The sequence below is a fragment of the Poecilia latipinna genome, unplaced genomic scaffold (genome assembly GCF_001443285.1).
Source record: "Poecilia latipinna isolate Pla-1442-1.1 unplaced genomic scaffold, P_latipinna-1.0 Scaffold3277, whole genome shotgun sequence".
NCBI classification, from domain to species: domain Eukaryota; kingdom Metazoa; phylum Chordata; class Actinopteri; order Cyprinodontiformes; family Poeciliidae; genus Poecilia; species Poecilia latipinna.
In genome coordinates, this window is record NW_015115893.1 from 4,393 (window position 1) to 28,184 (window position 23,792).

The 23,792-nt window shown below is 47.5% G+C and overlaps 2 protein-coding genes across 12 annotated transcripts in view; both read right to left on the bottom strand.

Annotated features, from left to right (window-relative positions):
• Window positions 1-2,439: 2,439 nt before the first annotated feature.
• On the bottom strand, window positions 2,440-3,743 carry LOC106940553 (uncharacterized). The gene is made up of 3 exons (XM_015023330.1): window positions 3,651-3,743; window positions 2,982-3,616; window positions 2,440-2,863 (listed from the first exon to the last, which is right to left on the bottom strand). The coding sequence occupies exons 1-3, from the start codon at window positions 3,730-3,732 to the stop codon at window positions 2,648-2,650; spliced, it is 933 nt and encodes a 310-aa protein (XP_014878816.1). The 5' UTR covers window positions 3,733-3,743; the 3' UTR covers window positions 2,440-2,647.
• mast2 (microtubule associated serine/threonine kinase 2) overlaps window positions 3,019-23,792 on the bottom strand; it is a 40,325-nt gene continuing 19,551 nt past the window's right edge. For 3 of the 11 annotated variants that reach the window (XM_015023318.1, XM_015023329.1, XM_015023327.1), the window contains 27 exons: window positions 22,688-22,763; window positions 21,489-21,509; window positions 20,980-21,058; window positions 20,301-20,455; window positions 17,911-17,986; window positions 17,554-17,763; window positions 14,794-14,895; window positions 14,583-14,715; window positions 14,420-14,487; window positions 14,246-14,346; window positions 13,958-14,166; window positions 13,532-13,670; window positions 13,320-13,452; window positions 13,058-13,223; window positions 12,881-12,982; window positions 12,428-12,550; window positions 12,240-12,346; window positions 11,683-11,837; window positions 10,986-11,128; window positions 9,792-9,974; window positions 8,296-8,514; window positions 8,001-8,227; window positions 7,375-7,497; window positions 7,148-7,284; window positions 6,421-6,608; window positions 5,846-6,351; window positions 3,019-5,351 (listed from right to left, as the gene is read on the bottom strand). In XM_015023318.1, the coding sequence (XP_014878804.1) occupies window positions 4,473-5,351; window positions 5,846-6,351; window positions 6,421-6,608; window positions 7,148-7,284; window positions 7,375-7,497; window positions 8,001-8,227; window positions 8,296-8,514; window positions 9,792-9,974; window positions 10,986-11,128; window positions 11,683-11,837; window positions 12,240-12,346; window positions 12,428-12,550; window positions 12,881-12,982; window positions 13,058-13,223; window positions 13,320-13,452; window positions 13,532-13,670; window positions 13,958-14,166; window positions 14,246-14,346; window positions 14,420-14,487; window positions 14,583-14,715; window positions 14,794-14,895; window positions 17,554-17,763; window positions 17,911-17,986; window positions 20,301-20,455; window positions 20,980-21,058; window positions 21,489-21,509; window positions 22,688-22,763 (4,760 nt within the window). In that variant the 3' untranslated portion in view covers window positions 3,019-4,472. The remainder of the gene's footprint in view (window positions 5,352-5,845; window positions 6,352-6,420; window positions 6,609-7,147; window positions 7,285-7,374; window positions 7,498-8,000; window positions 8,228-8,295; window positions 8,515-9,791; window positions 9,975-10,985; window positions 11,129-11,682; window positions 11,838-12,239; window positions 12,347-12,427; window positions 12,551-12,880; window positions 12,983-13,057; window positions 13,224-13,319; window positions 13,453-13,531; window positions 13,671-13,957; window positions 14,167-14,245; window positions 14,347-14,419; window positions 14,488-14,582; window positions 14,716-14,793; window positions 14,896-17,553; window positions 17,764-17,910; window positions 17,987-20,300; window positions 20,456-20,979; window positions 21,059-21,488; window positions 21,510-22,687; window positions 22,764-23,792) is intronic. The other 8 variants (XM_015023323.1, XM_015023328.1, XM_015023326.1 and 5 more) reach the window with 7 other exon arrangements.

The window sequence follows — 23,792 nt, forward strand, 5'->3', positions numbered from 1 at the left end:
AAATGCTGGAGGGGCCACATAAAATGACGTGGCGGGCCACATGTGGCCCGCGGGCCTTGAGTTTGACACATGTGATCTAAAGGATCTTCTGCTGTAAACTTGGTGTAAAGACATTAAATAAACATTTTAACAGACTTTATTCCCATTTTATCCAGAGACAAAGTCATATTCAATACGATTTCTGAGATAAAAAAGAACCTTTTGAAAATAAGCTTTAAGCTGGTGATAAAAAAAAAAATATTTTTTATTAAACTCACATTTCTGTATTATGAAGTTATTTTTATTATTGATCTGATGTACTATTCTAATTTTATAAGTCATGTTTTCAACTAACTATAAGCAGAAAATCATAACAGGAATAAAAGTTGGAAAACGCCAGTCTGGGTAATAAATCTGTATATTAAAATAAACGGACTTTTCAGTATCGTTTCACTGGTCTGTATGCCTTCTCGGTTATGTATGACTGAATATTATGTCAGCTGTGCAGAGTAACTGGGGAAACGTTTGAGCTGAAGGAGAAGTGGGCCAGGAACTCAGCCCTGTGGTTCGCCAGGCTCTCCAGGACTGAAAGTAAATGTTGTTTTCAGTTTCACACTAATTATTTTATCAAAAATATGTAATTTCAGCTGCAACATATTAGATTTCAGAAACTTCTGATGGTCAATGAAAATAAATGTCTTTATCACATTTTTAGTATAATCTTGTTCCTCCCAGCCAGTAAGCTGCAGAGTAGAAAAATGCAAATAGTAATGATGATAAATGTTTCTGTTGGAGTCCATTTAGCTGTTTGATTATACAGTTTAAAGCCTGAGGATTTATTTTATTTAAAATGTTACTCTTCCTCCAGTCACATGGAGTTCTGTCTGTAAACCAGATGAGCCAACATGCAGCTCGGTCCTCACAGCTGTTTCACGCACTATTAGCCTCCTGGAGGCTCCGGGCTGACCGGAAACCTGCAGCCGGGCTGACCGGAAACCTGCAGCCGGGCTGACCGGAAACAAACGCTGGTGCAGTAAAAATGAAGCCGTTTCAGCCTGCAGGCTGTTTAAATTACACAGTAAAAACTAACAGCAATATTTAGGTTCATTTAGCCGAGGATCAAGAATAAAAATGGGTGTTCATTTATAAATATCACGAATGAATATTTATTTTTTGAGCTAATATATAGGTTGGTCTTAATTTTTGAAGCTACCCAACAAAATATTTAACTTGCTAACTATTTAAATATTTACTAAGCAAGCTAAATTTGCATTTTTTTCACGCTGACCTAGCTGAATGTTTATCTAGAGATAAATTAGTAAGTTACACATTTAGTTAGCACGTTAGCCTTCAGCAAGCTAAGTTGTCAAAATAAACCTTTATTTCCCAAATTAAAAACTTACCTTGCTAAAAAAATATACTTAGCTAGCAAGCTAAATATTTAGTTAGCACGCTAGCCTGTTCTAAATAAATTTAAATATTTAGTTAGCAGGTTAAATTAGCAAAGTAGCTATTTAGCTGGAAAGCTACATGTGTCGGTTCTGACCTGGTTTCGACCACAGCAGGGCTTCTGAATTCTTGTCTGAATTGGCGGTCCGGTCCGGTCCGGTTCTCCTTGTGGCTCAGAACCGGGTTGACCCGGTAGAGGTCCTTCACACCGGAAGGATTCACGGCAGCGGGCGGCTCATCGCCCGGGGCCGCCTGTCAGCGCGCCTCCATCTCGGAGGGAAACCCGCAGCTCAACGGGCTTGGACTAGACCACTGTGGCCATCAGGGTGAAACATTATTCCTGCATTCAGGACCATCTCCAGGTTTCAGTTCATACTAACATTACTCACATCCCTGGAAGATTTTAGGCTCTTAATTTAATTTTAAAAATCCTTTAAATGTTGTAACTGAAATAATTTCATCTGGAGTCGCCGTAAGCAGGAAGCATCTCCAGTAGCAGTCAGCCTACCAGCGTTTCTGAGGGGGCCTCTGACTGAAGACTGCTGCTGTATGTCAGTTCCATCACATGCCAAGTTACATGTCTGATATATGACATCATCACTGCTAACCCACCTCCTTTGCTTTTGCCACTCTTTAAATCACTTGGTTAGAGATGTTAGAGTAGGGCATCTGATCCTGCAGCCAGTTTCCATTAAACACCATCAATAAACCTAAAGCTCTGTTGTGAGTTTGAAGTTCATCCATTTTGTTTGCCAAAGATCTTCTATTGGCCGTCATGATGGAAGGAAGAGTCGGTTTGAACTTCCTCCTTTTTCACTCCTCTGGGTTTGGGGTCGTAGTTCAAGCTTCTGGGATGCTAACAGCTACTGTCAGTGTAAAAGCAACACCTTGTTACCATGGTTACGTACAGGAACAACTGTCAAAGTTAAAAACAGCAACAACTGACTTGAACCCCGACTAGAACCATAAACGTCATCAGACGTCGGCTGAGAGACGAAGGAGGAGCCGCCATGTTGATAAAAAAAACTTTATTACTGCAAGGTTCGGCGGACAACAACATGCTTTTCACCACGTTAGAAAATAAAAACGTATTGCACTGGTTTCACTCCTCTACGGGTCAGAACCGCCTCGGCTCTCAGACCCGGTCGGTAGCAGCCCAAGTTAAGGTTCCGGTTCTGGAGACGGGTTCTTCTCATTCCCAGAACCTCAGCGGATCAGATCATCGGCTCTTCCATGCTCTGGGACCAGAACCAGATACGGAACTGGGACCAGAATCAGAACCAGACCCAGAACTGGGACCAGAATCAGAACCAGACCCGGAACGGGGACCAGAATCAGAACCAGACCCGGCTGCAGAGGTGAAAACACTCAAACTGGTTCCATTTCCTGCTTTCCTCTGTAATAAAACTCGATCCAGACAGGAAGGTCCGACCCGACCGGACCCGGTGATTCTGGAGGAAACAAAAGAAAAGATCTAAAATCCTGTTTGAGTGAAAAACAGAATAAAATCTGTTTTATTTTTTCTCTGCAGGTTTGATGAATTTTTTATTAAAGTTTTTATTCTGATATCTGATCAGAATGAAAGTTCTGGAGGTGAAGGCGAGGTTCTCTGCAGCTGATTGGGTCAGACGGCACCGTTTAGCAGTCTGGACTCTGGAACCGGATCTCTGGTTCGGTTCCGTCTCTGAGCAGAAACTTCCACACAGAGAGGCAAACGTGACAAAGAAAATAAAAACAGGTCCAGTGTCGTCCCGTTTCCTGCAGCCTGTCAGAACCGGCTCCGTCCAACAACCGGGTCTGGAGCAGAACCGGCCCACAGGGGTTGCCGTGGCGCCAAACGGGCCGTAAAGAACCCGCTGGAAGAGATGAAGGACATGTAAACATCGGACTGCCGGGTCGGAACGCGAGGAAAAGCAGAGCGACTCGGAACCAGCTCTGGTCCGAACAGAACTCGACACGTTGACCCTAAAACACACACAGGGTAAAAACTGCTTAAATACACACACACACACACACACAGGAAGTGACTTCACAAGACTGGAGGCAGCAACACAGCGAGTTGGTCCAAAGGAAACTGCGGCGGGGCTGGAGACCAAACGCACGGCGGTGTGGAGGTCCGGCCTGCAGGGGGCGCTCTGGGTTCTGAGAGTCCAGAACAGGGCGACTGACTGGACCACATCAGAACCAGAGGGACGTTAGCGTCAAAAGCTCCCAGAACCGAAGGCAACAGTGGATTTTCCCCAACAGGTGGCGCCGCGGCGAGTCGGATCTCCTCATCCTGCTGGGTTTTGTTGCTTCAAGCATTTCTGAATTCTAACAAACGATTAGCGAAAACCTCGGTTAGCGTAGCATGTTAGCATGCTAGCAGGTGACAGTTTGCCGAGCAGCTTCCTGGTGATCGGGTCTGAAAACTTCCTGCTTGCTCAGCTTGGATCCAAACGAACACCTCCACCAGAACCAGGCAGTCATTTTATTGCTTATTTACCAGAGCTGCCCCCTGGTGGCCATAGGAGGTTCTGCATGTTTAATCTGACTTTTCTATTTCAGCATTTTAAACTTTTGTTAATATTTATTGGGACGTAAAAATATTTTTTATTTACTGGGAGCTTTAGAGGAAATGGCTGCAGTAGCTCAGACTCACCAGCAGGGGGCCTCACAACGTTTAAACGATTTTGGGAATCAGATTAAATCAGTCTGACCCGTCGGGTCGACGTCCGGCCTGCAGGCGGCGCCGGTCCAAGCATTTTATCGTAACTTCGGGTCGGTTCTGTTTGAAACAGAACCTTTAAATGACGGAGCGGATCGGGTCGGGGTTCTGTTCCGGTTAGGCCGCAGTGAAACAGCGTCAGGTCCGGATGGTTCTGGACGCTCATTAACGGGTCACAGAACCAACTCCAGAACCAGGCCGTCGTTGGGTCCACAGCCCCAAATCCGGGTCGTTTTGGCTGAAGCGGGAATCGGAACACTGAAGTAACAGAAAGCAGTCAGAACCGGGCCGGATGGATCTACCGGGTCAGAACAGTTCTGCAGCTCCGGTTCTGCTGCTACGTCTTCCTGCCGGAGGCCGGGGCGGCAGGCGGGTCGGCTGAGGCGTGGGCCGGTTCCGATCCGGCCCGGTCGGACTGGGTCGAGGTTCTGGAGGCGGCCCTGCCGGGTGGCGCGGTTCTGACCGGACCCAGGACGCTCTTAGCTACGGTGGCGATCTGAGACACGACCCGGTCCATTCCGGACTCGGTAGGAGGAGCCGGGACGGTCGCGGCGGCGGCGCAGAGCCGCCGGTTGTCGGCTTCTTTCTGCTCTTTGGGAACGCCGGGGGAGGCGCCTGCAGGGGGCGCCGTGGGCTTCGGGCCCTGGGCATCGGCCTGGGGGGGCGGCTTGCTGACGGACATGAAGGCGCTGCCGGGGGTGGAGAAGCTGGAGGGAACCGGGCCAGGCCCAGCGAGTTCGCTCGGTTCCGGAGCGTTCCTGTCCGGTTTTCCCGTGGCGGCGCTCTGAGCCGGCCGGTCCGCCATCGCCTTGGCGACCGGCGGCACGTGGCAGAGGGAGGGCAGCGTGCCGGCCGGCCCCGTCCGGACAGAGGTGGGCCTCAGCAGCGGCGGTGGCGTGAAGACGGCGGCGCGGCGGCCATCTTGGCTGTCCTCGGAGCCGTCGTCCGTCTCGTCCTCAGAGGAGTCGACCTCGTGGATGGCGTCCTGCTTCTGCAGCGACTCCCGCCGCTCGGCGCGGTCCTGCCGGATGGCCGACAGCTTGTCCTTCAGCTTGCTCTTCCCAGAGGTCAGGCCCAGCGACCCGGTCGCCATGCCGACGGCGCCCTCGCCCTCCTGGCGGCCCAGCTTCCTGGAGGCGGCGGCGTGTTTGTGGAGGCTGCCGTGCTCGACGCCGCGCCCGACGGGCGCCAGCATCGGTTCGCCGCCCGACTCCTGCTGGCCAGAAAGTTAAAATGATGATAGAATTCACCCGATAAATACGTGATTATTTACTGAATGTGCAAATATTGATTTGTGTAAAGCGATCGCTGAAATCGATCTTTACATTCTAAAAAACTGATTCCGTTTCAACAGAAAACTGTTTCCTATACACTCTTCCCATCAGACTTTGTTTGGACCGTTTCCGATATGGTGCCGCCGGCTTTATTCCTGTACAAACTGAACCAGCGGCGCCCTCTGCAGGATGGAGGTTAAACTACAACACTGAAAGGAGATCTGAGTGGCTGGAGCCGATCTAATCTAATAAACCATAATCAGTAAATTAATCGTCGGCCGCGTTGTAAACGCTGCTGCTTCTCTGATTTTCTGCTGTAGTTAAAATACAGTTTTACATTTTAGGCCCGATTTGTTTTAATGTGTTTCTGTTTAAATAACCGTTCTGATGGTGAAGGTGGCTACGCCGACCCCGGTGACCCCCGGTGACCTTTTACCTGGAGGCTCTGCAGACTCGGCTCCCTTTGCAGAACCTCCTTCTTGAACTCAGAGTGTGAGACGTCCAGGCTGTGTTTCCGCGCCGCCGCCCCCCCGACCGCGGCGGGCGACGACGGCGAGCCGGACATCGAGGCGGCGAGCTTCTCGGCCGACTGCACCCTCTTGAGCAGCGGCGAGCGCGGCGGCTCGGCGCTCTTGGGCCGGGACATCTGGCGGCCCAGCGGCGGGGAGGAGTGCAGCTTGACGGGGAAGGCCGGCCCGGCGGCGTGGCCCGGCACCGGAGACGGCGAGCGCTGCGGCGAGCTGCCCTGCGGCGTCGGAGACGGCGTGCGCGCCAGCGGTGACAGCGGGATGTTGCCGGCGGACTTGCGGCGGGGGGAGCGGTACTGGCGCTGCAGCTTGGGGGCCAGGCCGTGCAGAGAGCTGGGCCGGATGTGGCCGGAGCCGGCCGGGGAGTTGGGAACGCTGGAGCCGGGCGAGCTGCTCTGAGACGAGTTCCCTCCCACTGGGACGAGAAGCGGCCCGGTTAGAGGAGAACCTTCCACCGGACCCGGACTCTGTGCGGAGGACTCACCTGAGTGGGCGGAGTCCGGAGTGGACCGGTGGCCCTGCGTGGGGCTCCGCGGCGACAGGTTGTGGGTGGGCGAGCCGGGGCCGCTCTCGCCGGACGACAGCGAGCGGTTCAGCGACGACAGGCTGCGGCTGGTGTGCAGCAGCGACGCCTGCTTGGTGATCTTCCTGAACAGAGACGTCCGCTTCTTACTGCACACAGACATCAGCAAGCTAAGGTCCAGAACCCGGCCCACTTCAGGTCTCACCCAAATAATCTGGAAGCGGCGCTGCTGCTGCCGTTTCAGGGATTATTCTGATGACGTTACAGAAAGTCACCACAGATGATTCAGCTCTGTTTGGAAACGCTTCACCTCCTGCTAATAGTTTACAAACTAAATATTTAGCTTGGTAGTTAATACTTGTTTAGTTAGCATGCTCAGCATTTATCCTAGTTAGACAGCCAGATAAATCTGTAGTGTACAATTAAAGATTTTAACTTTAGTTTGAAATCATCACATTTATGAATGAAAAACTAAAACTTGACTTTGAAGCATGAACTCTGATTTATTTCTCTCATCACAAGTTAAATAACTCGAAATATCGCTGCTCATTTTAACTTTATAAATGAATAAATATTTATTGATCCAAACAGTTTTCGTCATGAGCTAATGGCTCAGAAACCTTCATCTCTTCCTCATGGTGGCAGTTTCTATGGTGGCGACCCCAGATTGACCCCAGATTGACCCCACCTGTCCTGTCCCTCCTTGCTCTTTGTCTTCTTGTTGCGTCTCGCCATCTTGGACTTGTGGTTGGTCTTGCGGGCGGGGCCGACTTTGATGGACGTGTTTTCAAACGGCGTGGCAGAAATGGACACCTTGGCTCCACTCTGAGAAAACACAGCAGAATCAACGAGGGCTCTGATTGGCTGCCTCCAGCACGCAGACGGAGGGCTCTGATTGGCTGCAGCCGTCCTTACCTTCAGGATGAGCTCCACCACCTCGGTGTGGACCAGGCCGTGGACCGGCTCGCCGTTCACGTGGGTGATCAGGTCGCCCTCCCTGAGGCCGGCGTCGTGCGCCGGGCCGCCCTCCTCCACATGCTGAGGGGGGAGAGCGTCAGTTAGGGTCAAAGTTCACATCCCAGCCAAGGTCAGCACCTCCTGCTTTCAGTTTTGCAAAACGTCCTACTTAAAGCACTGTTCCTCAAACCTACCGACTGCTTTCAAGGCACTTAAAGAGTTAAAAGAAAAATGTTTCTGATTTATTAAATTAAAACTTGTTCCAGATCCAGAAACTAAACTAAATCCAGGAGAACAGGATCTGCTTTTCCATCGTCTGAAGTTGGTGAAACATTTTCATCTTTTGCTGAATGTTAAGATGCTAGGATTGGACCTGAAAGGATAGAGACGGCCAATCAGAGCCAGGAGGCGGGTCTTATCGCTGTCAATCAACCTTATGGAAATGCATCCTGGAAAATAACCTGGGAACTTTGGAAAAACAACCTGGAAGTTCCTGGAAACTGAAGCTTGATGTGTTTACTGGTTTAGGAGGCAGAACTCTGTAGAACCGGATGTGGGAGCGGTTCCGGTGGCCCGGTACTGACCCAGACCATGTGGTGGACGCTGTAGATGTTGGAGTCTCCCATGTAGACGCGGATGGCTCTCAGCGTGAAGCCGTACTTCTTCCCGGCTCGGTGGATGACGATGGCGGGTTGGACGCTGCTGACGGCCGGGGAAAGGTCGCGGCTGGGCGAGGAGTCCCGGGACGACGGATTGGACGACTGCGAGTGTGGAGACATGGGGCTGGCCAACGGCGACGCTCCGTGGTGATCTGCGGACAGACGGAGGCGAGTCAGAGGAACGTCCTGCGGCGCCGACGGCTCTGGGAGTCGAACCGACCTCCTGGGATCACCAGCGACAGCGTATTGGCCGACGCCGACTTGATGACCTTGGTGAACGGCCGGGCGCCGCCGCTCGCCGCGTGTTTGTCTGCGTCTCCGGACAGCAGGCGATGGCGCGCGCGGCGTGCCGCCAGGTCGCTGATGGCCCTCGGTGTGGACGGAGAGTCGCCGTTCGCCGCCGCCTTCGTCGCTGCGCCGCCGTCTCTAGAGCTTCCTGCTGCAAAGAGTCGGCCATCTTTAGTATTAATGAGGCTGACGGTCAGCTGACTGATGGTCAGAGGATCAGGAACACCGTGGCGACACTGACAGCTAAATTACCACTGAAAAATTCAAGATGGCCGCTATGGTTGTCGAGAGAAAATTATTTTTCACTAAATCTTCCAAAATCACAGGTGAACATATTTGGTGTAAAATCATAAATAATTTAACCAACAGAATCTATTAGATGAACATATTTGGTGTCAAATCACAGCCTAAATATTTTGAAGCACAGAAATCACAATATATTTTCTTTATCTCGCGTTTCTCTTTTCTGGCGGACATTTTTCAAAATGGCCGCCATGGCTGTAAAACCAACGGGAGTACCAGTTTAGCCTCACTAACTGCTAATACGCTAAACAAGGATCTTGGCTATGCTAACGCTAAATACAGAGAAACTTTGTAGGGGCTGAATTTTACCCAAATATTTATGGTTTTAGAGTTTTTTAAACATTTATTAGCTCTAACTCTCAGGTGACACGTGTTGATTATATAACTTAAAACTTTTCTTTTTAACGTTTCCTGTGATGTAATTCTGTTCAAACTGGAGCTTCTGGTTCAGCTTTACGTCTCGCTCAGCTCATCAGCGTAAGCTACGCACACCTTCGTCTTTGTTCGGATCGTTACAGAAGTGATTTTTCTCACCTGTTAGAAACATGACCGATCTGGAAGAAATCTGGGTGAAACTTTCAGCAAAATTCCTCCAGTTGGATTCAAAACAATCCAATGCAGTTTATTTTATTTCGACTTTATGGACTTCATGATGTCCAAAGTGATGATAAACAGGGTGAATTTCACAATAGGGTGCTAAGACAAAGTCCTGCCACATAAACCAGAGCTTTGATTTGACCAGATTCACTTTTAGGAGGTAAAAAACCCACATTTATAATGTTTTGGTCCAATTAGCCCAAAATGGCCGCTCCGGTTGCTACATCGGTTCATCTCTCACTAAAACCTTCGTGGAGCAAAAACACTTCTGCTGAGTCAGTCTGAATTCACTAAAGTTTTACTTAAGATGTGGATTTAAAAGTCTAAGGTCTGTTTTTATGTTTCAACAAAGATTTTTAGTGTTTTGCTCCAATTATTAGGAAAAATTTTAGGCGAGGGTTACTGTGTTCCATCACTAATAAATCAGTCAGGCTAACAGCTAAATGTACCAGAAAGACACTGGAGAAACATGCTGACCTTCACCCAGGTGCTCAGGTTTACACAGTGTGTGTGTGTGTGTGTACTGACGTGTGAGCGTGGCCTTGCTCTGCTGGCTGCTGGTGGAACTGGGCGTGGTGGGAGACTCTTCCAGCTTCAGCTCCCGCTCCACTGGGAGCTCTGGGATGGAGAGCGGCAGCTCCTCGGAGCGCGGGCCCCTCACCGCGGCCAGACCCAGCAGGCTGGGGCTCTTCCTGCTGCCGGCGCCCCCTGCTGGACCGACCAGACACAGCAGCAGGTTATGATCTGTCAGACTGACCTTTAACCCCGACCTGCAGCCTGGACAGCTTGTTCAGGGTTTCTGCAGGTTTCACCAAATCAAATTTAAGACTTTTTAAGACTTAAGAATAAAGTTTAATACCTGTATCTCTACAGAAAAGTATGAACTTCGTCCAGCCAACCAGCGATAAATTTGCACTTCCCATGAGAGACTCAGAAATGCTAGCTAGCCAGGGTGTATTAGCAGCTAGTTAGCGTTAGCCTCAAAAAGCAACATTTCTGAGTTCAACTCAAACTTTTGCCTGACAGGAAAATACATAAAAAAATGAAGAATATATAAGATTAAACCATCCAGTCAGACAAAACTAAAATTAATTTAAGACTTGTTGAGGGTGTGTGTTGTCCTTCCTGTTTTTAAGGAATGACAACAAACTGTCAGTGAGTTGGGCTCGAAGCCTAACTCGTACTTCTGACAGTGATGAACCCGATTCCTCCTGGATAAGCAGGAGATCTGCAGGTTCCAGCAAATCAGATTTAAGACTTTTTAATACCTTTCTTTAATGCCACCTGGAATTAAATCTATAAATATGAGGGATGGGTCTGGGAACCTACAACAAAGAGCCAAAACAGTGAACACGGCTGTGTGTCCATGATAGAGGCTAAAAACTTAGCTAACTAGCTAGTGTGGGTATGTTAGCAGCTATTAGCGGTAGCCTCAAACACCTTGAGTCACAGAATGCAATGAAGATGTTTCTGAGACCTGCCTAACAGAAAAATACCATGAGATAAAAAAAGTATATTAAATCTTCCTGCCGCAACAAAACATACGTATTTAAGGCCAACTTACATTTCTATGATGCATTTAAGACGTTTTAAGGCTTTAATTTTAGACACATGAATTTAAGACTTTTTAAGGAGCGACCCTAAGAACAAGTTGAAGAGAAGAGCATCCGATGTTTCCTGCGAGCCGTTCTGCAGCTGATCCGACGGACAGTCTGTGCTCACCTGGACTTCCTTCCTCCTCGGCGGAGATGGCGAAGCGCGGCATCTCGATGATGGCGGAGCAGCAGCGCCTGCGGACCGTCAGCGGCGGGCTGGAGTCGCTCTCCGTGTGCGACGACTCGGAGACGGAGAGACGCTTCCGCAGGCTGGAAGGACAGGAGACACGACGGAAAATAAAACCTCACACCAGACCTGATCTACTCTCTAGCTACGAAATTACCAAGGACAGAAATTATTCTCACATTTGTCTTTAATTTCAGTAATTATTTTATGACAGAGTATCAGCTCCAGGCTGCAGGAAATGTTGTTTAATTATGAGAATAAAGTCAAAATAGCAGCAGAATAAAGAAGCAATAGAAAGTTGATGATCAGTCTGAGGAGAGCAGCTCAGTTTGTGGTTCTTCCTTCAAAACATTCGTCTATTTTTACGTTTAATGCAGAAGTTCTCAAAATTACAACTTCATTCTGGTGATGTTATGACTTTACTATGATTTTATAGTTGGAATAAATAAAAAGTCTCTAATATTAATAACTGTTGACCTAAATTAAAAAGGTAAATAAACAGAAGCTGTGAACCAAGATGGCCGCCCTGACAGAATGATGGAAACCAAAGCCATGCATTGGTGGAAAAAAGGTCAGTGTTTACTGGTTTAAATGGTTTGTTGGTTTATTGGTTCCCCGGTAACCGACGGCGACTCACATCTCCGGCGATCCAACCAGCCAGGACCGGTCCCGGGTCTTGAGTCCGCTCAGACTGTCGACGCGGTCGCCTCCTTCCTCGCTGAGGCTGCGCTTGGTGGGCGGCGGCGTCCGCTTCTCCTCGTGGAGAGACAGACGCTCCATGCTGCTGTACACCTGCAGGGACATCGTCGCCATGGAAACCGGGGTTGCCAGATCTGAACGATAGTTTCCAGCCCAAACAAACAGCGAAAAACCGCCCAGCCCAAATCTGATGGTAATGCAGCCATTTATATCCATCAATTCATAACATTTTTGTTTGTTCTTTATTATATTCTGACCAGAATAAAAGAGTCCAAGGACACGGAGATTGATGGAAATGTTTTTTGTTTTCTGCCACAGAATTACGGTGAACATTTCCTAAAACCCAGCAAACGAGAAAAGAAGCTCAAATTTCAGAACTGATTTTTCCGTCCCAGTTTGGTGCAAACCCGTCCAACCTGGCAACCCTGAGGGGTAACCAGGTATCCAGGTAACCAGATAACCGGGTATCCAGGTAACCGGGTATCGGGTCGGTACCTTGCTGAAGCGCGGTGAGCAGGAGGAGAACTGCCGCAGCTCCACGTGTTCGTCGTCGTTGGTGTCTTCCTCCTCTGAATCCACGTGGTGGTACCGGTCCGAACGAGCTGACGAGCAAACACACAGTGTCAGCCAGTGAGCTCCACAGAACCAGAACAGAACCGGGCCGGAAGAACTCAGGGACGTACTGTCGAAGTAGCTGGTGTCGTCCTCGGACTCCAGCTGAGGGATGAACTCGGCTTTCTGCCTCAGCAGGCCGTTCCAGTCCAGATCCGTGAAGAACGGGTTCTGCTTCACCTCGAAGGCTCCTCCTGACCCAGAACCAGAACCAGGATCAGAACCAATCAAAACTAACTACCTTCTTTCAAATATTGGCTGATTTATTTAGAAGTGCTTTGCCACCATCTAGTGGTCAGACTGTGTAATACGCCTGTCGGTTTCTAAATCTAAACTTTAGCTAATATTGTGCAATAAAAACAGATTTAGAAGGATTAATGTTTTCAACATGCAACAAAATAAACAACATGTGAACAAAATTCTAAAAGTTATTTCTAACTTTGGGTTTGATGCTTTTTATCGACACTTGGCAATGAAGAAATGGAAATGAGAAACACCGGTTTCAGGAACAATAAAGCTGGTACCTGTCCCGAGCCGCTCCAGCGGGTTCTGGCGGAGCAGCTTAGCGATCAGGTCCTGGGCGTCCTGAGGCAGCGCCTCGTCGCCCTCCGGCCACACGATTTCATCTGGGAGGAGAGCAAACAGGAAGTCAGTCAGAGGGAACCCTCCATCCTGAGCGTCGGGTTCTGGTTGCGGCTCACCGCTGATGACTTGGCCGAACAGCTCCTCCGGCGTGTCTCCGAAGAACGGCGCGCAGCCCACCAGGAACTCGTACAGGATCACGCCCATCGCCCACCAGTCCACCGGCTTGCCGTAGCCCTGCCGCAGGATGACCTCCGGGGCGATGTACTCCGGCGTGCCGCACACCTGCAGACGGGCCACGCAGAAGAAGAAAAACCATGGACACTCAGAACCCAACCGGACCAGAACCGAGCCTGATCCGGACCGGGCCTGGAGTGGTACCTGCTTGTCCAGGAACTCCCGGGTATCCTTCTCGATGTGGCCTTCGTACAGGTTGGTGGTCAGGCTCATCAGGCCGATCTTGGAGAGGCCGAAGTCCGTGAGCTTGATGTGTCCCAGAGACGTGATGAGAAGACTGAGGAGGACAGAGACAGCATGAGCCTGAGCTGGATCAGAAGGTTCTGGAAGGTTCCGAGAGGTTCCGGGAGTCTTACTTGTCGGGTTTGAGGTCTCGGTGCACGATGCCGTAGTTGTGCAGGTATTCCAGAGCCAGGACGGTCTCAGCAAAGTACATCCGCACCATGTCGACGGGCAGAGCGCCAATGTTCTTCAGCAGCGTGGCGCAGTCTCCACCTGGACAGACCAAACCGCAGGCGGATAGCCAGCTAAATATTTAGTTAGCAAGCTAACTATTTACATGCAAATTAAACAGTCTGGCCTGAAGTAGCTAAACACTTAGCTAGCTAGTTTTGAGGTAAATATTTAGCTTTCTAGTTAAATGCTGAGTTTGAAAGCTAAAGATTTAGCTCCAAATTAAATATGTAGCTCTGAGCTAGCTAAATACTTTGTTAAATATTTCAGGTTCGGACCGGAACCTGTGGGTCTTACTGAACCAGAACCAGAACCTTCGGGTCTCTTACCCTCCACGTACTCCATGACCATGCAGAGGTGGCGCCGGGTCTCGAAGGAGCAGAACATGGAGACGACGAACGGGTTCTCGGCAAAGGTCAGGATGTCCCGCTCCACGAAGGCCTGCTGGATCTGGTTCCGCAGGATCAGGTTCTGCTTGTTGATCTTCTTCATGGCGAAGCGCTGCCGGGTCTCCCGGTGCCGCACCAGATACACGGCCCTGGATGGACAGGAGAGCCGAGAGTCAGATGGAACCGGACCCAGTCGGGCCCAGTCGGGCCCAGTCGGCGGCGCCGTACCCATACGCCCCGTTGCTGATCAGCTTGATGTTCTCAAAGTCTTCCTCGCGGGGCGTTTTGGGTTTGGTCTGCGGCGCGGGAGGGATGGCCGTGCTTTGGCTCTGAAACGGACCAGAGAGGCGTCAGAACCAGAACCCGACCCGGGAACTGGCCCGGTTCTGAGCGCTGACTCACGTCGACTGAGTCGTCGGTCTCGGGCGTCTCCGGGTTCCCGCTGTCGTAGCTGCTGAGCTGGGTCATTTCTGGAAGCAGAGACACAGCGACGACCCGAATGAGACTAGAGACACCGGTTCTGATCGGGTTCTGATCACACCCAGGTTCTGAGGTTCTGGTTTACCCTCCAGCGGGTCGCGGGTCAGGCCCAGCTGGCTGATGATGTATCGCGGGATGTCGGACTTGATGCCCTGGCCCTCCTTGGCGTGGCCCTCGGCCGCCTCCAGGAGGTGGTAGAACTCCTCGGGGTCAAACTCCTGCCGAGGAAGAGGAAGGTCAGGAGGAAGGTTCTGAACAGAGCGGGTCTGGCCGGTCCGGTCCGGTCCGGTCCCTACCAGGCACTCCAGCAGTCGGGCCGGCCGGGCGATGATGATCATCAGCTTCTTCACCAGCTGGGTGACGAAGGTCACCTCCTCACTCTCTGAGCGCTCATGGGCCTGAAATGCACAGAACCGGGTCAGCGGGCCGGATCGGAGCTGAGGTCAGAGGTCAGATATGAAAAAATCACAAGGATGGATGGATAAGAATCAGAAGCAGAGACAGATACTGTTCTGGTTCTGATCGACCCGATCTGTTTGGTGTTGTTTTAGCTAATGCGCTAACAGCAGAGCTAGTTTTAGCTTAAGCTAACTTTGAACACGTTTAGCGCACTTAGCTTGCCCTAAGCTAACCTTTCCAGAGTTTTTGTAAATGCTTCTTCATCGTTAGCTTCTGCTTAAAACCATGTGAATGTAGCGCCTTAGCTTTAGCAGAGCTACTTGGTTAGCGGTCCCATGCACTGACCGTTTCTGTATCTTATTGAAGCCGACATGATGGTGAGTACAGATATTTTCCATCAGGCATTCTGCTGGGACGCCTTTATTTAAACATTTAGTTTACAGTCTTAAAATTAAGTTTTTAAATTCATTTTTCGTTTTAAACCCGACAGCAGAAGAGTTAGTTGAGAAGTGAGATTTTACTTTTTAGAACTTTTATTCCAGAAACTCCCAGAATGCTTCAGGAGACGGCGGCTTACAGGAATGTAAAAAAAAACGTCATCAGTTTTATTTTTAATCCCAGTTTATTTTAGATTATTAATCTGATCCAGTTAAACATCCAGACCTTACAAATGAGTTTGGATCATTTAAATCATATTTTGTGTTTCTTCCTGTTTGATGCTGTGTTGACCTGGATGCAGGTTGCCATGGTAACCACCGCCGGGTCGGATGAAAGGTGAGGCGGCGCCTGCCAGGCAGGTGATGAGGTCACGACCCGGTGAGGAAGAGGAGGAGAGATGAAGGCAAGGAGGAGATGATGCAGCTCTGCTTGGACAGAGACACTAAAGAAACACAGGAAGCAGAAACTAAAGAAACAGGAAGCAGAATCGCTAAAGCAGTCCGGAACCGTGCAAAAGTCTTGGGTCACTCCATTCTTCTGTTTGGATCCATCCAGATTTTTTCTCCACGTTTCTTCAGGATTCCTGAAGTTTTTTCCTCTTTTTCTCCTCCAGTTTGTGGCTTACAACTTTTGCACAGAACAGCAGCAGCTGATCAGAACCGTAGGTCCAAACCTGGGGCCAGAGCAGAACCAGAACCGCTGGACAAAACTCAGAACATCAACTCAACGGTGAAGCGAGCCTTCCTCCTCTTCATCCAGCCTCATCTGGGTCATGCTTCCAGGTCCAGCAGGATGAAGATCTCCCATCGGCCAACCGGTCCTGGTTCTGGTCCCGGTTCAGGTTTTGGTTCCAGGCTGTCCGAAGCAAATCACAGCCCAATGCCGGGGAGCCGCTGAGGTCATCCAGACAGATGTTCTCTCCTCTTCCTCAGCTCTGCTAAAGCTTCAGAACGAGCTTCACCCTCCTCTTCCTCGCTGAGCCCGGACCAGACAGCCAATCACAGCCAGAGGAATCCCCTCAAGCCCCGCCCACGTTTACCGCCGGCCCCCCGCCGGGCGAGGAGGCCGTCCATCAGCCGGCGGCGACCGGCGGGCCGTGAAATGAACTCCAGGAGTGTGTGTGTGTGTGTGTTTCCCAGGCACACACACACACACACTGAGCCAATAGAGATGTCTCCCACCAGTCGCCATGGAAACACGCCCCCCTGCCCAGAAACAGGAAAACAGTCTGGAGCGTCGGGACAAGAACCGGTTTGCTGGTGACATCACGCTGATGAAGATGAAGGAGACGATGAAGGTGACGGAGCGTTGCGTCACACTCTGAGCCGATCGAAGGTAAACGGAGCGAAACCGGGCCGGTCCGACGGTTCTGGTGGATCCATTTAGGGGAAACGCCATAAATTAAAAAATAAAACAAGATGGAGTCACAACTAATTAATTCACTTCAGAGACGTAACAGAAGAAACAGAAATATTTATATTTTAATTCACTGTTTCTACAATAAACTGCAGCTGCACTTCATTAAGCCTCATATGATAAAATCTGATTCATTTTCTTTAAATATACTTTATTATTGATTTCTATTAGTTTTGCTGCAGAAATTTTTAAAAAATTATTAAATAAGAAAAAAGACAAAAACAGCTGGAGAACTTAGTGAATGTAATTATATTTATTCTATAGTTTTTAGTTATATTTAATTGTCTTTTCTACAGTAACGTCAGTTGGAGTAATAAATTATTTTTCTATTTGTTAAATTTACTCGGTTGTTTTAATAAACTTTAATTCAGTGTTTATTCTTAAGTAAAGCAAATGTAATAATATTTGGTTATTATTAAACTCTAAAGCTGAAACCTGATTTTTAATAATAATTTTGCACCAACCAGGAGTTTTAATCAGCTTCTTAGAGGCAAAATAAAATAAATGTAAATATTAAAGCAGGTGCTGAATGCGTCTAGATGAATATTATAACTGATTTAAATGATCCGAACCGGTCCGAACCGGTCCAAACCGATCCAAACCGGTCCAGACCGATCCAAACCGGCCCAGACCGATCCAGACTGGTCCAGACCCGTCCGAACCGGCCCAGACGGATCCAGACTGGTCCAAACCGATCCAAACCGGTCCAGACCAGTCCGAACCGGCCCAGACGGATCCAAACCGGTCCAAACCGATCCAAACCGGTCCAGACCGGTCCGAACCGGCCCAGACTCCAGACTCACGTCTTGCAGCAGCTTCTCCAGACTCTCCTGCAGCTCGTAGAAATATCTGGAGGTGATGAGGTCCTCTCTGCTTTTGTCCAGGCAGTCCCTGGACAGCTCGATCAGCTGGTGGAACACGAAGCTCAGGACCCCGTCGGCCATCGGACGCACCTTCTCCGGCGCCGCCGAGGCCAGCAGCTCGGCCAGACGCTCCTCCATCTGGGCCGTGGCCTGGGGGCGGAGTCACACAGAGGGGGCGGGACTCATAACTCCACGTCATTCAACAGTGAACTAGAGGATTATGAACTACGAATATCTGAAGCAGCATTTCTGTAAATCGGATCATTTTTGCCATGGAGGACTTAAAGTTTTCCAGACCTTTGGGAAGCGCTCCTTGTAGACGTGGTTCATCATCATGATCTCGTGGTCGAAGGAAACCGGCGAGCGTCCCGGGCTGCAGACACACGAAACATCAACCGGAGTAAAATATAACAAACCGTACAGAGTGAACATGAATTTTATTTTGTATTATTTTGATATTTAACATCAGCAGTCAGAGCACTGCTGCTAATACCAGAGCTAATGTTTAGCTTAGCGGTTTGGCGCTTCCTGCTAATGTTCAAAGCGTTTTGTTTTTAAATCAACTCCAAAGCTCTGATCTACTGGCTGTAAACATCCATGTGAATAAAGTTCAACATGTGAGTTGAAATTTTGGTGAGAAGTTTATGTTCGATCTTTTTTTCACAATAATTTTATTCAAATCAAGAAACGTAGCAGAACAAAATGAAACGGGGACAGTAGAAAACAAGAGCTAAACATAAATATGACAGAGTTTTAGAACATGCAAATTATAATCTATAATCTGGCATTGGACTGTTGGCGTAAATTAACATATACATTAAATTTAAGCTAGCGCTTAGCGTTAGCTTAAGCTAAATATGTTGGTGTGGTGGATGGGAATGTTTTTAGCACAAAATAAGCAGGAAAATACAAGAAAATTTGATTTTACAATAAAATTACAAATTATTAATTTATTCTGGTGATTCTGGATTCATAATAATTTCAGTTTTTGGCTTTAAAAGGTTAAAAATCTGCAAATGAACAAGAAAATAAAATATCTGCAGCTTAAACAAAAGTAAATGGCTAAAAAATGGCTAAATGTAAAAAAAAAAACACTGGGTGACTGAGATCCAGGATGAGTCATACACACACACACACACACACACACACACACACACACACACACACACACACACACATCATGTGACCATGTGGGCGATGAGGTAAAGCCTGAAGTCATTTATCAGCAGCTCAGACTCCAATTACCTGCTTAATGAGAAGGTGACAGAAAACGTCATGCAGTTTGTCATCACACACACACACACACACACACCTGGGGGTTTGTTTACGTCACCTCGTCTTCAGGTTGAACTAGTAACAAAAAATACTGACAAAAGAGAAATAAAACTTAAAATATGGTATGTTTAAATATAATTAAGAACATTAACATGATGAAAATAAAATTAGATGTAAGAATGATAAAAAAATGTCAAAATATGATAAATACAACTTAATACAAATTATAATATATATATATATATATATATATATATATATATATATATATAGCATAGAGAAAATTAAATAGTGTACATAATAATTTACTTGGCAATAAATTGAACTGACATTTAACTTCACTGTATATTATTACTGCTATTAAAAATGATAAGATATTAAATTGTTAAAATCAATAATTGTTTAAAAAATTATATGAAATTACAAACATTAAATAATTATTATATAAATAGAATAATTAATGAGCCATTTTTTATTATTATTTGTAATAATTATAAAACATATATATTTTAATAATACTTTAAATAAAATTAAGAATACATTATAATAAAAAAGAAGAATAGCAAAAATAAAATAAATTCAGCCAGAAAATAGAAAATTATTAGTCTGAAATAATCCCATTACTTGTTAATATCAGATGATGATAAATATTATTCTGATGGACGCCGGCCGCTCGCTAGGAAACTAAACTAAAGAGAATCTGTGGTTTACAGGCATCAGCTCAGACACAAGAGGGTTAGAGGCTCCAGCAGAACCGCTCCGGAACCGGCCCGGTTCCCCCGGCCTGGCTACGGCCCGCAGAGAAACCGACCAACCAGGAGAGAGCGTGGGAACAGAAAGCAGAGCGATAACAGCTTAGTCAAGTTATCCATCATCATCATCAGGTCGGCTGATGAAGAGGAGGAGGTGATGAAGAGGCAGACAGCAGCAGCTTGTGGTCAGTAATGTCTGATCCGTCAGCGATGGCGGCGCCTCCAGGTGGACAGGACAGAAACTTGAACTGGACCGTTTTCAGGTTTTTACACTTTAACTTTCAAATTAGTAGGAAAAATGTAACTTCAGAGAGAAATGAGTCAGATTACTGAACAACAAGCAGATCGCCAGTTTAAGCCCCCAGAAAACATCCAGAAATGTCAAAGTGGGCGGAGCCAAGAGACACAGGGGGCGTGGCCAAGTGGGGGAACGTGGGGGGAGGGGGAACGGTTACTTGGCAACTATGTCGTAACATTTAGCGACTTTTCAGATCCTTTAGAGACTTTTGGTGACAAAAGCAACCAGCAACTACTGATGAGAACAACTCCAGCAACTTTAAGGAAAAAACTGACTCGCCATCGATGTAGCAACCTTTTGTTCTGAAAACGGGACCAGCTACAAGTGTAGCCACCTGTAACCCCTCCCCGCGGCGGCGGTACCTGAGGCTGCGGGAGCGCGGCCTCATGGCGGGCGAGCGGCGGCCCTCCTCGTCGGTGACGCTCTCAGAGCTGAAGTGTTTGGTGAGGAAGTGCAGCTCGTCCGGCGTGGGCTGGAAGGGCAGCTGGTGGAGCTTCTCCTGAGATGAACAGGAGGACTGTGAGAGGAGGAGCACAGAGGGAGCACAGATTACAACCAGCAGCTACAGGTGGGGGCGGGGCGGGGAGGCTGCGTTTCAAGGCTATAAACCACAGAAGAAGAAGGAGGAAGAGGCAGGAATGAACTCCAGCTAAGATACACAACAAACGACGGCAGGAGGAAACGGAAACTCTGAAGCTGCTTCACAGAAACCAGTTCAAACTGGGATGAAACCAGTTAACCAAACTGAAACCAGCAGAGAGAAAACCAGATTAAAGATGAAACTGAATCAAATCCAAAATACATCCGGGGAAAATTGGCCTGCAAAAAGAACCGAATCCTGAAAAAATCCAGAATCAAATCCAATGAAACCAGAACAGGAGAAAGTCCAACGGATCGGTTCTGCAGGCGGGGCAGCAGTACACCCCCCCGCCCGCTGCGGGGCGTACTTTCTTTTCCCCGCCTGCTGCGGGGCATACTTTCTTTCCCCCGCCTGCTGCGGGGGGTACTTTCTTTCCCCTGCCTGCGGGGCGGCGGACTCACGGAGACGGTGGAGCTCGGCGTGTTGGTTCCGTATCCGGACGACGGCAGCGAGGCCAGAGACCAGCGGCGGCCATCGGTCCTGCAGGAAACACATCCACCAATCAGAACCTCAGGATTTAAACAGCCAATCAGAACAGAGAAGATGAAGCATGAGCAGCTGGACTGATGAAGAGCCAGATGTTCTTCATCATCTGGCTGAATCCGCCACCAGCCAAGTTTCCTTTATATCCTCCTAAAAGATCTTTGAACTAATAAATTAAATTAAGCCACCTGTGAATAAGTTTGTCTACGACATAAATCATTAGAAATCCAGCCAATCAGAGGAGACGTCTGTGTCTGATTCAGGTGTTGGAGCAACAAGCCCCGCCTACTTGGGCTTCTGACCACCGGAAAATGTTTCATTTGAATTTATTTGAATTAGTGTAGTTTTATGGAGACGCGGCTGGTGAGCAGAGGTTTGAGTGGAAATGAGGTTTGATGCAGACGGAGAGGAAAGGTGCGTCAGTTACCTGTCGGCTCTGTGTCCGTGGCTGTGAGGAAAACAAAACATTTTTATTTCATGGTTCTCCACAGCTGGAGGATCCTGCATCAGGTCTCATCCTGATCCAGGATCAAACAGATGTTTCCCTGATTAAATCAACAATAAAATATTAATGAAAGTGTTTGAAGTGCTGTGTGCGATGTGCAGCTCCGCCACAGGGTGGCGCTGCAGTCCCAGCGCCCAGCAGCAGAGGTCAGCAGCGGGACACAAATGGATTTCCATTTTAAATCAGCGGCTCGTTGCCTCTGCTGCAGCCAGAAATGTTTGACGGGTTGTCATGGAAATACCCGGGGGCGATTTAGATCAGGAAATGAGGCGTTTCCATGGAAACACTATCATTTCTTTTTAGTGGGGAAAGTTGATCTTAACTTTTGAGATTTGGAAGCTGTCAGCAGACTGGAGGAGAGCAGAGAGATAAGAGTTATTAATCCCAGACAGAGTGACGCCTCCCGGCGATCGTCTGCATCTTTGGCTGCAGATCCAGACGGGGCAGCCATCTTTAAAAATACAGCCAATAATAATAATCTGGGTTATTTAGCCTGTACTACAACAAACAGAATGGGGGTCAAAATGATATTTTACCATGTTATTTATTCATTTATACATGTTTAAAACTAAATATTTAGTTAACTCAGAGCTAGCAAGGACCGTCACTCTAGAGTGCAGATAAATATTTAGTTGGCAGGCTAAACAGTTAGCTTGCTAGTTCAATATTTAGTTTGAAGCTAAATATTTGGTTAGCAAGCTAAATAAATAGTTAAACTAGATACTTAGTTTTCTAACTAAATATTAAGTATGGAGCTAAATTAGACAGTTTGCTAAATAATATTTGGTTTGAAGCTAAATAATTAGCTTGTTCCTAAAGATTTTTTTCAAGGTAACATTTATAAAAACAATGAATAACTGAAAATATTTATGAAGTGAAACTCCATTTCTTCCTCTCATGACAGATTAAACCAGAAGTTATTGCAGTTAAATTTTTAGCAGTAACTTTAACGACGTTCTTCACAGGATGAGCTGCAGACCAGCGCCTCTCTCTGTTTGCTGCAGATTTCAGACTGATTTCCATGCAGCAGTTTTCCCTGCAGAGAGCCAGAGCAGGTCGCTGCTGCGGTTTAACGCCCAGCAGCTCTGAAGCGTTTCTGTTCAGGTGAAGGAAGATCTCACCTGCGAGCCGGAACAAAGGAGAAATGCGCCGCTGTGTTGGGGGAAAAGTTACGAGGGCTGTCCAGTGGGCTGGTGCCTGCAAGACACAGAAAAGGGCAAAAAACTAAATCTGTGGATTTTATCTTCAACAACGCTGCTGCTTCAGTCCAACATTATCCATCTCTCTAGTTTCTCCTGAAACATTCTTCAGAACAAAGTTTATCTTTTTTTACCGAATTAACAGATTTAAATTTATGAGAAAATAAAGAACAAAAATGAGTTTCCTTTCTGATCCAGACTGACAGCAGCTTTAATGTAATCATAAGCTCTGGTATGTTGAATATTGTTTCATACAGTATTTAGCTAAAAACATGCAAAAATAGTGGAAAATATTTTACTTTAAATCTGTGAAAAATCCAGATTTCTCTTTAAGAAAACTGTAAACTAGGACTGAAAATTTTAGTTTTAAATGTAGTTTCTTCAGATTTACCTGAATTATGTGCATTTAATAATTCACATAATTATTAAATGCACATTTAATAATTATGTGAATTATAATTATTCATTGTAATTAATAATTATATTAATTATATATTAATTGCATGTTTTTTGACATACAAAAATCCTTTTGCATGTCAAAATGTTTATTGTTCACAAAAAGTTTGTAAAAGGGCAAAACAGAGAATCTGGTTCTGTTGGGTTTAATCCAGCAATGGTGAGTCTGAGCCTTAAAGCCGCAGCTGGACTGATGCAGAATCTGACTGATATCAGCAACACATTGACCCAAAGTGACCTGTGGTGACCAGTGGTGACCTGTGGTGACTAGCAGTAACCAGTGGTAACCAGCGGTGACCAGTGGTGACCTGTGGTGACCAGCGGTGACTAGCAGTAACCAATGGTAACCAGCGGTGACCTCAAACAGCCCCCCAGTAACACCAACTGGCAGACTGGCTTCATTAGCAGCAGAAACATAAAGTTCATCCTGTGAAGCAGCCTCTATACGAGTATCCAGGGTAACCATGGAAACACACAGAAGCTGTTTTACATTTTCAGTGTTTTGTGTTAGAAGTGAAGAGACAGTGACCTACTTTAGCAGAACCTCAGAACTATTCCTGCAAACGAGACG